Here is a 13,300-nt window from a genome sequence, read left to right as displayed (position 1 = left end):
TTTCAAGGTTCATCCATGTTGTAGCATTTGTCAGCACTTGATTCCTTTTTATTGACAAATTTTATTCCACTATACCAGAGTTTGTTTACACATTAGTCAACTAATGGACATTTAGGTGGTTTCCACTTTTTGGCTATTATGAATAATGCTGTTATAAACATTTGTGTACAAGTTTTTGAGGAACATGTATTTTCATTTGTGGGGTATATACTAAGGGGTGAAACAACTGGGTGATATAACTCTCCATTTAATCATTTAAGGAATTACAAGACCATTTTCCAAGTGGCTGTAACATTTCACATTTCCATATATGAGGGTTCCAATTTCTTCACATCCATACCCACATTTGTTATTCTTTTTGATTATAACTGTCCCAGTAGGTATGAAGTGGTATCTCATTGTAGTCTTAAGTTACATTTATCTAATGAGTAATAATGAGGATCTTTTCATGTACTAATTGGCCATTTGCATATCTTCTCTGGAGAAACATCTATTTAGGTCCTCTGCCTATTTTTTTTTAAGTAGGGTTATGTCTTTTTATTTTTGAGTTGTAAGAGTTCTTTCCTTATCTGATATGTACTTTGCAAATATAGTCTCCCACTCCATGAGTATCTTTTCACTATCTTGATGATGTCCTTTGAAGTACAAAAAAATTTAATTTGGGTGAGGTCCAGTTTATCCATCTTTTCTTTTATTGCTTGAGGTTTTGGTGCCATATACGATATCACAAAGATTTACTCCTATATTCTAAGAATTTTATAGTTTTAGCTCTAACATTTAGGTCCGTAATCCATTTTGAGTTATACTAGTATACTTTCTGTGGAAAGGATCCAAATTCATTCTTTGGCATGTAAATATCCAGTTCTCCCAGCACCACTTGTTTAAAAGACTGTTCTTTTCCGCACTGAGTTGTTTTAGCGCAATACAGAAAATCAATTGACTGTAAATATGAGAGTATATTTCTGGACTATCAATTCTATTCCACTGATCTAAATGTCTGTCCTTATGCCAGCACCACACTGTCTTAATTATTACAGCTTTGTAGTTAAGTTTTTAATCAGGAAGTATAAGTCATCCAACTTGGCTTTTCTTTTTAAAGATTAGTTTGCCTACTCAGGGTCCCTTAAATTTCTAAATTTCTGTATGAATTTGAGGATCAGCTTGTCAATCTCTGCAAAGACCCCAGCTGGGATTTTGTTGGGGATTGTGTTGAATCCGTAGATCAATTTGAGGAATTCTTCCATCTTAAAAATATTAAGTCTCTCAAACCATGAACATGGGATGTCTTTCCATTTATTTGGGTCTTCTTTAATTTCTTTCAGTAGTGTTTTTGCAATTTCCAGAGTATGTTTTAAACTTCGTTGTTCTTTTTGATGCTATTATAAATGGAATTTTCTTCATGTTTGCATTATTTATTGCCCATTTATCTTGCATACTGCAAAACTGTTCAACATTTAGTCTAATAGGGTATGTGTGTGTGTATTCCTTAGGATTTTCTATATACATGATCATGTTATCTGGGAATATAGTTTTACTTCTTTTGCCACTTATTGTTTTTCCTGCCTAAATTCCCTAACGAGAACCTCCAGTAAGTACAGTGTTGAACAGAAATGTCTGTTGAAAATGGACATCCTTGTCATGTCATGGGGGAAATGCATTCAGCCTTTCACCATTAAGTCAGATGTTAGTTGTGGGTTTTTCATTTAATGCCCTTTATCAGGTTGAGGAAGTTCCTTTCTATTCATAGTTTCTGAGTGTTTTTATAATGAAGAGGAGTTGCATTTTGTCAAATGCTTTTTCTGTGTTTACTGATGTGGTTATGTGTTTTTTTCCTTTATTCTATTAACATGGTGAATGATGTTGAGTCAGGAGTCCTAACCTTACATTTTTAGCATACATCCCACTTGATCAGTCTATAATTTTTCATGTCACTGGATTCATTTTGTAGCAGTTCTTGAGGATTTCTGCATCAATATTCCTAAGGGATATATATGGGTCTATAGTTTTCTTAAGATTTTTTTGGGAGGGGTTTGGTATGAGGATAATGTGGCCTCATCAAATGTATTGGGAAGTGATCCCTCCTCTTTTGTATTTTGGAAGAATTTGTGAAAGATTAATTCTATTTTTTTCTTTAAATGTTTGGTAGAATGCACAATTGAAGCCATCTGGGCCTGGACTTTTTCTTTGCAGGAAGTTTTAAAATCACTAGTTCAATCTCCTGTTACAGGACTTTTCAGATATTTTATTTTTTCTTGACTTAGTTTTGATAATTTTTCTTTTTCTAAAAGTGTGTCCATTTCATCTGGTTTATGTAATTTTTGGCATAGAGTTGTTCATAGTCTCTCCTTGTATCCTTTGTGTGTTTGGCCACAGAGGTCTGTCTGGTTATCTTAGCGGTCAGCTAGTAACTGGAGAGACTAATAAATGCCTTTAAGTTTATTAAGTGTTTGCCTATGGGCTGTGTGTGCATGTTGGGGCATGTCTTCTACCCTCAGGCAGGCAGTTTGCAACACTGCCTTAGCCTTCTCATATAGTTTGGATCTGTACCCCCACCCAAATCTCATGTTGAAATGTAACCCCCAGTGTTGGAGGTGTGGCCTGGTGGGAAGTGAGTGGATCATGGGGGTGGATTTCTCATGAATAGTTTAGCACCGTCCTTCTTGGTGCTGTCCTCGTGATAGTGAGTTCTTATGAGATCTGGTCGTTTAAAAGTGTGTGGCACCTCCCTGATCTCTCTTGCTCTTGCTCTGGACATGTGACATGCCAGCTCCCCCTTCGCCTTCCACCATGATTGTAAGTTTCCTAAGGCCTCCCTAGAAACTGGACAAATGCCAGTATCATGTTTCCTGTACAGCCTGAAGAACGATGAGCCAATTAAACTGCTTTTCTTTATAAATTACCTAGTCGTAGGTATTTCTTTTTAGCAATGCGAGACTGGCCTAACACACCTTCCATTCGTGCTTGGACAGAGACTAAATGTGAAGTGAGAGCTTAGAGACCTCTCAGGTTTTTCCTGGAAAACGTGTCCAACCTTACACATATTACATTCTAGAAATATGTCAGAGCTTTCCAGATGTCAGGATGGACATCTCATTCCCCAGCTTCTTGTTTGACCCAGCTGTTACTCACTCCATGTTATGTCAAACAAGTGCTGCTGATTATTTTCAACAAATGCACCAGGGAAAACACTGTTTGCAGTGAATAAACTCCAAGTCAGGTGAAAAAAGATAAGCCCTGTGAGTGGGGTTTCTAGCGAACTGTCAGACAAGTCAAATAGTAACGATTCTCTGCAGCTGGAAGTTTTGGAGAACTCTTAAACCCATTCTGCCTTCTTCAGTGCCTGCAAGGCTGCTGGTTTTCAAAGTAACTGTGATTTGTGAGGCTGTTGGTTTTCAAGGCTATTGTGAAGCTGAAAGAAGACAGGAATAAAGCAAGTTAAAACTCCACAAGACTTGCTGTCCTACCACGATTTCAGTCTTTTTTTTTTTTGGATAAATGCTCCTCAGATTGTCACAAATGCCTGGTAATTTTCCAGAGTTCTGGAAAAGTTGCTTCTGCCAACTTCTGGCAGTGTTATCATTACTTTTAGGTAAAAATGGATTTTCAGAGGTCCTTACTCTCGACACAACAGAAGTTGGAATCTCTATTTGTGGTTACCTGGCACACGGTCTTTTTCATAAAAGGCCTCATTTATTTCGTTTTCTAGGGCTATAAATCCCAGAAAGCTTTGCCTGGATCTGGTAAACACAACATCAGTGCCACCTAGTGGAAAGGAGATAAATTAACTGCTTTTAGCTTGTTTCCTCATTTAAAATGTGGATAATGCAGTGTTTCTTGTACCAAAGTTGATTTGAGGGTTAAATGGAAAACCAAATATGGGAGCATCTGGTAAGATGCTTGAAACACAGCAGGCTCTCTAACTGTTAAGTTTATTTTTTTTTTTGAAATATTATGTAAAACATTAACTTTGATAAAACTTCTAGAACACTTTTCAATTTTACCCCTAATGTGGTCAGGATTTCTGACAAAGGTAATTATGCAGTTATGAGGCCATGGGAAAAGTCTATGAAACTCTTCAATAGATTTTCATAGCACTCAGGATTAAGACACAATTATTAAATCCTGTGATCCTCAAATTTTCGTGTTTTAGTGTTTAGCGTGAATCAGAGGAATGCCTTGTTAAAATACAAATCATGAGGCTGTCTACCTCCAGTTTCTGCATCCACAGTTCTGGAATGGAGGCTGGGAATTTGCATTTCTAACAAGTTCCTAGGTGATACTGCTACTGCTGGTTCTGGACTATACTTTGAGAACCTAGGCTTTTCTCTCCCCTAAGACGTGGTTAAATATACATAACATAAAATTTACCATTTTAATTATTTTAAGTGTACAATTCAGTGGCATTAAGTACATTTACACTGCTGTGCAACTATTACTACTATCCATCTCCAGGACTTTTTCATCTCCCCAGAGAACCACTGGTTTAATGTGACCTACAAGGCCCCATCTCACACAATGCTATCCCATTCCTCCTTTGGCAGGCACTTACAAAAGGAACAAGGTTAACCGGCAGCAAGCTAGAAGGACTCTGCTCTTTAAACAGAAAAAGAATCAATAATTATTTCCTAAGACAGCTGTCCTTTCCCATCCCTCCTAATTATAGAACAAAGGCAGTTTAGGAGAACAGAAGACAAACCGCCTCTCGGCTAGCTCAGTTTGAGAAATAATAAAGCAAAAAATGCTAACATGTATACCTACTATCAGTGACATCGATGTATGTTGGAGTAATTCATTCAACAAAGTACTTCCTATGTGCCAGGCATTGTTTTAGGCAATATACAAAAAAGATAAAAATCTGTGCCAATAGAACTTGCATTCTACTGGGGAGAAAGTTATACATATGTTAGATACTAAGTGCCAGAGAGAAAAAAATAAACAATGGGGACATGAAGTATGTGTTTGGAATGGGCTGTGTATGAAATTTTACATAGAGTAGTTAGGAAGTCCTCTGTGAGAATGTCACTCTTGAAGGGAAGCAAGGGCTAGCTATGCAGCTATCTGGTGGAAGAATATTCCAAACAGAAAGAATTATAAATGCAAAGACCCTAAAAGATTCTAGAGCCCATAAAGAGGAGGCCAGTATGGCCAGAACAGAATGAATAATGGGAAGACAAGTAGAATTTGATGTGAGAGAGGTACTGAGGTAGTCACGGAGGGTAGGGACTTGGAGACATGAGAGGTTCACCTAGATCAGACTGTATCTCCCAACTTTTTCTTACTACAACTTCATATTGTATGCTAATAACTTTTACCTCCCTACAGTATAAATGCTGATTAAAACATACACAAATATTATCTTATTATAGATATTAGAATAATAGACTAATGTAAAAATATTTTTTTAAAGATGAGGTCTTGCTTAAAAAATATTTTTAAAAATGTTATCACTACATAGTGAAACCCCACCTCTACAAAAAATACAAAAACTAGCTGGGTGCAGTGGCATGTGCCTGTGGTCCCAGCTACTCAGGAGGCTGAGGCAGGAGGGTGGCTTGAGCCCTGGAGGCAGAGGTTGCAGAGAGCTGAGATCATGCCACTGCACTTCAGCCTGGGCGATAATGCCAGACCTTCTCTCAAAAATAAAATAAAATAAAATAAAATTTAAAATGTAAAAAAGTTATCACTAAAAAATGTCTGAAGTATTTGATGTGGTCTTGGTTTTTATTTTGCAATTATAACAACATGAAAGCATAAACAAGCTTTAATATCATTACTAAGACCTTCGTTTTCTCTCAAAGAGACAGAATATATTGACCAGACGTCCAAGCCAGAAATTTTCCATCCTCTGGTGGATCACGATTAAAAACATACAAACCAAAAGAAAAACAGCCCTTTAACCCTCTAGCTGGACTTAACAGCTTGTCCCTGGCTGACCAGTTCTGTGTCTCCAGGGCCCTAGCAGGAAGTTAAGATGAAGCCTCACAGCTGTCTCTAAGGCTCTGGGTGGCAAACGGCTAATCTTAAGAGTAAAGGTTCTTAACTTTTTTATCTATCGAAATCACCTGGGGGACCCTGTGAAACAGATTACTGGACCCAACTGATACAGTAAGTATGGACAGAACCTGAGAATGTGCACTTCTAACAATTGCCCAGGTAATGGTGAAACTTCTGCTATGGGGGACCCATAATCTGAAAACCAGTGCCTTAGAAATATCATTGGTAGCTGGAGGCTATAGTGGTCAGCCAGGATGAGGCTGGTTGAAGTACCGGCTTCTCTCCTGGTAGTCCCCTCCTTTCCATAAATATCCTTTCCAACCCCATGATAGACAGTGAGGAAAGGTAGGGATGCTTTTTCTTTCTCAGAATCTTTCAAGGTCCTCTTGGAGAAAACCATAGGTGATGTGACTGGAGATATAACTCTCTGGGAATCAGAGAATCAATATTACAACCCACTCCCCAGACTGTCTATCTGAAACTCTCTAGGCCTTAGCTGTTGACCTGGGCTTTGTGACAGAAACAGACTCCCTATATCCGTTTTCTCATCCTTCCCTGCAGGCTTGGAGAAATACCAGTCTTCCTTTATTCTTAAGTAGTAATCCCTCTGCTGAGGGATGTCGTACCAAACTTATCCTTACTTTCCACTGCCTTTTTCCTGCCAAATGTTATCTCCCCCATCTTTAAAATCAAAACTAAGAAACTTATTTTTTTTTTTTAGAGACAAGGTCTCACTTTGTCACCTAGGGTAAAGGGCAGTGGAGCGATCATAGCTCACTCTAACTTTGAACTCCTGGGCTCAAGCGATCCTCCTGTATCATCTTCTGGAGTAGTTGGGACCACAGGCAGATGCCACCATGTCTAGCTAATTAAAAAAATTTGTTTTGTAGAGATCGGGTCTCACTATGTAAAAACCTTTGTACCACCAAGTTGTTATACACCATGTTATTATGTAAAAAGCTTTTAGTAAAACAAACTTTAAATGATAAAAGTAACACTTGCTCATTACAGAAAATTTGGAAGTTGAAAAAAGATGTGAAGAAAAATAAAAGCACTCATAATCATAGCACTTAGGGATAACAACTTGGTGCATTAATATTTCTTTTCAGACCTTTCCTATACTTACATAAAACATATACATTTTTCATAATCAGATAATACTGTATCTTGCTATGTCACAAATACTTTCCAAGATATTAATACTTTTAATAGCTGTATAAAACCCAACACACAGCTATAATCTGAATGTAGTAATTCCCTACAACTTTATTTCTTTCCAATTTTTCAGTGTTATAAGTAATGTTTCAATGAACAGTTCTCTACATACATCTTTGATGGTATTTCTGATTATTTCCTTGGAATAAAATCCTGGAAGTGAAGGGTAAAAGGGTATGAACCCCTTTAAGTTTCCATCTATCTATCTATCCATCTATACTACTTTCCAGAAAGGCTGACTACTTCTCCAGTAACTTCTACTAGTAGTTAATGAGAATTCTGTCTTATTACTCTACAATAACACTGAAGGTCCACTATGTTGGACAAAGCATTCACTTGTTCTCAACAGGTCCTATTAATAAAATTCTTATTTCCTCTTTTTCATAGCTCAAATGATTGAATAAATGGCATGTATCTACTGCTTCACTTCACCACCCACACTTTATTTTGCTACAATGTTTCCTTCTCCAATCATTTTACTAAAATTACTCTACCAACATTAGTGACCTCTTTCTAGTCATATGAATACATTTTTTTTTTTTTGAGACGGAGTCTTGCTCTGTTGCCCAGGCTGGAGTGCAGTGGTGTGATCTCAGCTCACTGCAAGCTCTGCCTCCCGGCTTCACGCCATTCTCCTGCCTCAGCCTCCTGAGTAGCTGGGACTACAGGCACCCACCACCACGCCCGGCTAATTTTTTGTGTTTTTAGTAGAGACAGGGTTTCACCGTGTTAGCCAGGATGGTCTCGATCTCCTGACCTCGTGATCCGCCCACCTCGGCCTCCCAAAATGCTGGGATTACAAGCTTGAGCCACTGCGCCCGGTCATGAATACATTTTTTTAGATTCTCATCATTAGCCCTTCTGACTCTACTCTTCCCATTTTTGTGGCCATTTGATTCGACTGATCTCATCTTTCTACAAGGATTCAATGCCTCCTTACATTGTACCACCAAATTCTCTCACTTCATCTCCAACCTCTATGACCAATCTTCTTTCATGTCTTCTTTCCCAGTTCCTATTATTTACACCATGTCACACCTCCAAGGCTTAGTCCTTGCTTCTATTCTGTGCTACTACTCTCTGGAAGGACTCCTCCATTCTGTTTTAAAAATCAACTCCAGACTAATTGCTCCCATATCTTTATCTCCATAACTTTACTCTTCCTTTGCCCTCAGGTCTTCAACCTCTCACAACCTATAACTCAGTGCCACCTAAACCTACTCAATAATGCACCATCTTCTCTGCCAAACTAATACAAATCTTTGATGGCGTTTCTGATTATTTTTCCAACTTTCTTATTTCTGACAATGAGGCAATACTTCTGTAGTCCTCAACATTAAAAAACTTGTCTTTAAGTATTTCCTTACTCAGTATCTCCAAACTCATCCTTTCTTCAAGACACTTCCTAAATATATTCGTTATTTCCATCATCACCTCACACATCAGTTACTGTAATATCTTCATAGGTAGCAGCAATTCAACTGGTATGTAGTTGCTGTGTTAATTTTCCAGAAATGTTTCTTGTGTTACTTCTCCTGCTAAAAGGTTTTTTTGGTCCAAATTCATTTGGTTCAAACATCTCCAAACACTACACTTCACCTCCTATTACCTCCTGATCAAAATCCCTAAGGTAATCTTTCCTCTCTCGTATCCTTTTTCAGACTCATTACCACCCCTACATGTGCTCACAACTCATTACCGCCCCTACATGTGCTCACATCACTCTCACACCCCTTTATTTCAATGGAGCCTTCAAGAACCTCAGAATTCTTGAAGCCAATGGTATATTATATATGTTTGTTTGTTCATTGTAATAAATCAGCCCTAGGAGTGGGGCAGTCCATTCATTTTAGAGCCTTCACAGTATACACACAGGTCATCCATTGTGTACTCAATAAATACTTAGTAAGACCTGGAAAGGAGCAATAAGCAAAACCAAAGGTGGGGGTAGTTAAAATGGGTACCTTCTCATTTAGGTCTGGTTAGCAAGAACAAACAAAAAGAATAAGGTAGCAGAATGTGGTAGAAATAAAATCAGAATGGGAGCCAGGGGATATTGGCTATGTCCCAGGTCTGTACCTGTGTGATCCTTGGCAAGGTGATTCCCTTCTTGGCCCTTAAGTTTCCTCATCTGTAAAAATTAGAGGACTAAATTACCTGACTTCTAAGATACCTCTCTACTCTAATGCTCTGAGATGTGGGTTAAACTAAAAGGAAGGCAGCCCATAGTCCATTACATTGGTAACAATGACGGTAACAAATTCATTTTCAAATCTGACCAGTCAACAGAGTTTAGGGCAGCAAAACTTTCTTTCAGTAAGAAACATTCTTGTAACGTCATTCCATTCCTTTGAACTAATAATCATTCTGTGGAAAGATACAATATCCTAAAAGTTATATCTATTTTATTCTTTCAGGAGAAAACAGGTGTGAAAACTCACCTTACATTTGCAGAATGTTCCAAGATATTTCCTAGCATCCTTCATCCAAAAAATATGTATTACCTGTCTACTATGAGCTGAACACCAATAAGTGGTAAGGACTGAGTAAAAACAACACAGATCCAGTGTTTACCCTTATGAAACCCAGCGTAGTGTGGGTAAATGGCCATTTAGTTCCTAATCATCTGTATCAGTGCTTTTTAACTTAAAGAGCATGAACTGCTCTGAGTAGCAGATATAAAATATGGACCCTCTCTCTCAAAAATGGTATACAATCATAAAAATTTGAGAAGTTCACAGGACCTCTCAAATGTGGAAGTGTCCAGTACCACAAGTTAACAACCCCGATCTGTATCTACAACTACATCTACAAAACAACAAATTCGAGCTCATAAAAGCCTATATTATGTTTGCTATATTGTTTGCTAAGGGAGTATACCAAAGATTTCCAACAGAAACAAAAGTAAAGGTCCATCATTTATAAGGTTAAGTTTTGATCATCTGAAATTTCACTTACCTAGAGAATCTTATTCCAAATATTCTGGATAAGTAAGGTATGCCTAGATTATGCTTCTTTTCTTTCTTTCTTTTTTTTTTTTTTTTTTAGACAGGGTCTCACTCTGTTGTCCAGACTGGAATGTGGTAGCATGATCGTATTATAGCTCAATGCAGCCTCAAACTTCTGGGCTCAAGTGATCCTCTTGCCTCAGCCTCCTGAGTAGCTGAGACTATGGGTTTGAGCCACCATGCCCAGCTAATTTTTAAAAGTTTTTTTTGTAGAGACAGGGTCTTGCTAAGTTAGCCAGGCTGGTCTCAAACTTCTGGTCTCAAGCAATCCTCCAGTATCAGCCTCCCAAAGTGCTGGGATAGCAGGTGTGAGCCACCACACTGAGCCTACATTTCTATTTGATCTTTCATTCCTTTGGCTAAGGCTGCTTATTAAAGCAGTCTTCTTTCTTGAAAAGCCATTTGCACATGAAGGTGTACTTTCATTTCAGAACTAAATCTGCATTTCATGACTCTTCCGTTTCAGATTAATGAGATCCAATTAGTCATGACAAATTCACACACGCACAGCCCCTGAGTGAACAGCTTGAACAACAGCAAAAAGCACAAAAATTCCAGAATTAAAGGGTACCCTCTCCTGGCTCTAACATTTTCTCGCAAAGAGATCCTGGACAAGTCATCTCTGACCTATGTTTCTTCATTTATAAAGTGTGGGAGGAATAAGACTTACCTGAGAGGGCTGCTATGAGAAATCCATCCAACAAAATAATGTATATGAAAGTGTTTAGCTATGAAGTGGGTGAAAGGCAGTATAGGTTGTTGCGGAGTTGCTCACAAAGCATCAGACATTCGTGGAAGATCATATGGAGAGAGCTGCTCATATAACATCCTTAGTGTGCTATTAAAAATTTTATATCTGAAGTAAAATAAATTGTTCTTAAATCACTCAAGGAATTCTGCTTTGGTTAAGTGGTCAATAGTGAAGTTTTTACATATCAGAAGTTTGCAGAGATGCAAAAATAAATTTATGCAAGATGCATAAATATATTCTCAAAACAAGAATATGAACTACTTACAATATACTCAGTATTAGTTCAAAGATGTCAAAGTAGTTCCAAGATGTCAAAGTTCTTTTCATGCATTCCATTTTAACTTTTTTACAGAGGAATGATCCTTTCACTTGCCTTGTTGAAAAGCTTCATAATGTTAATAGGATGTACAGAAGATATTTTAGGTGAATTAGTTCAACAAAACTGACAAAATCAATGAAATCATAGTATTGAGGATTTTAGTGGAAGAAGTGTTTGCTTTTAAAGGAAGTAAATATAATAATACTCTCTAGTTTGAGACATGTTTTCCAGTCCATTCTCCACTGGAACACCAGATAAGCTGTGTAAAGGATAATCTTGAGGCGGGGAAGGTTATGTATCAAACTTGTGAAACTATGCAACATTCACTCTTTTTTTTTGCATTACTTCATTTACATTTACAATATACATTTATATTATTTGAACAGCCAAGTTTGGGGCTATTTTTCCTTTAAAAATTGAATTAACAACTTTTTAATAATGTAGTACGTGTCATTGAACAAAAGATCTCTGGTACCTAGAAAAGAGTCAAAATGCAAGCCCCCTGATTTCTCAACCCCTACTATGCCAAGGTTCTGTTGGTTCTCCCAAAAAAAAAGAATTAAGCTTTCATTACCTAAGTCCAAAATAGTCATCACACAAATGTCTACCACCAAAACAAACTGCAGATCCTTCAATTACACACTTTCCTCCAAGAAATTCGAATCAATTAATTGTATAAGTGTTTAAAAGTAATGTATCCTCCATTTTAAAAAAACAATTATTATTAATCTCTAAGACCTAAATCCTTGGCCTAATCAGACATTTCATGAGTGGGGAAACTTCAGACTGGAGGTTTTCTGGGATAAACTCCAGAGAGGAAGGAGCAGGGGAAGAGGGAAGACTCAAGGAGAGCAATAGATAGGGGAGGTTACGGTGGAAAGCTGAATGCATGGGCTAAGGGGAGGTCTAGGGATAGTAGATGCTTTACAGACTGAGCTCAGGGGAGGCTGAGGACGGGGGTGGGGAGAAGGGTAGGCACATGGGCAGTTAAGTTGGTGGGAGCTGGGTGGATGGAGATGAGGGTAATTCACGGGCAGTCTCCAATGTCTATCAGCAGCTGCTCACCTAGTTCCCTCCCACATGGCTACTAAGTAGGTAGGATTCCGAGGAACCGAGAAAGTGCGTCATGGAATGGAGCCACTCCGGGGCCCAGGAAGGCTTCAGGATTCCCCCACCCGCAGCGGCCGGGCCAGCTCCCCTACCTCCCATATCCCGACCGGCGTCTCACCTGCTGCCAGGCGCAGACCGCTGAGGCTCCCCATGGCCACCTACTACTCCGCCGACCAGCGCAGAACTTCGCCGGGGACGGTGGCGCTGGTGAGCTCAATGTCACCCAGCGTTGGAGTGGGAAGGACGCAGGCGGCGCCGGGGGGCGGGGCGTGCGCGACGCGTTGTACAGGCCTGCGCCAGTGCGGGGCGTGCAGGACGTGCGCCACGCGCTGGAGACCCGCCGCGCCTGCCTAGTGCCCCTGGCGCCGCGTCCTGAGCCAGCCTCGGAAATGGTCCTGTGGAGTGTGGCGCCGTGGGCCCTTGCCCTAGCGGATATGTACCCATGGGAGTACCTGTGTGAAATAGAAAGGAAATGTGCAACTTTCGTGATCTGTAAACTCCCGAAATACACCAGATAAACCAGTATTCCAGTATGCCGCTCTTCCAGTGTTTTCAATGAACATACGGTTTTATCAGAAAACACATAATTGGACTCTGCTCAGTGGCCCTATCTCTTGTTGGAGCATCCCTCAGGCTAATCTGAGAAATTAACATGTATGTTTTCAATTTGTTTTCTATTTACCTATTTTCTAAAAACATTTGATCATCTCCATCCTAAACACTTTACTCATACCCACCCACACTGCCAGAAATGCCGTTTTTTCTTGACGTTTCTTAGTGGTCCCAAATTCTTAACAAAGACCCCTCTGCTCCAGGGTCGGGGGAGGAGGTTAGGCACTGGAGTGAGAGGTATTAGAAAGGCCTCACTTGCCTAGATTTCCTTCAACGACCTGGTAGGGGAAC

At 39.2% G+C, this 13,300-nt stretch overlaps 1 protein-coding gene across 1 annotated transcript in view; it reads right to left on the bottom strand.

The window, feature by feature from the left end:
* Nucleotides 1–12,997, bottom strand: part of FAM162A (family with sequence similarity 162 member A) — a 28,412-nt gene extending 15,415 nt beyond the window's left edge. The window contains exon 1 of the mRNA XM_004036175.4: nt 12,516–12,997. Within this exon, the coding sequence (XP_004036223.1) occupies nt 12,516–12,549 (34 nt within the window). The 5' untranslated portion in view covers nt 12,550–12,997. The remainder of the gene's footprint in view (nt 1–12,515) is intronic.
* Between the last annotated feature and the right edge of the window lie 303 nt (nt 12,998–13,300).

Source organism: Gorilla gorilla, chromosome 2 (assembly GCF_029281585.2).
Source record: "Gorilla gorilla gorilla isolate KB3781 chromosome 2, NHGRI_mGorGor1-v2.1_pri, whole genome shotgun sequence".
In the NCBI taxonomy this organism is placed as follows: Eukaryota; Metazoa; Chordata; class Mammalia; order Primates; family Hominidae; genus Gorilla; species Gorilla gorilla.
This window is presented reverse-complemented; position numbering and strand designations above follow the sequence as displayed.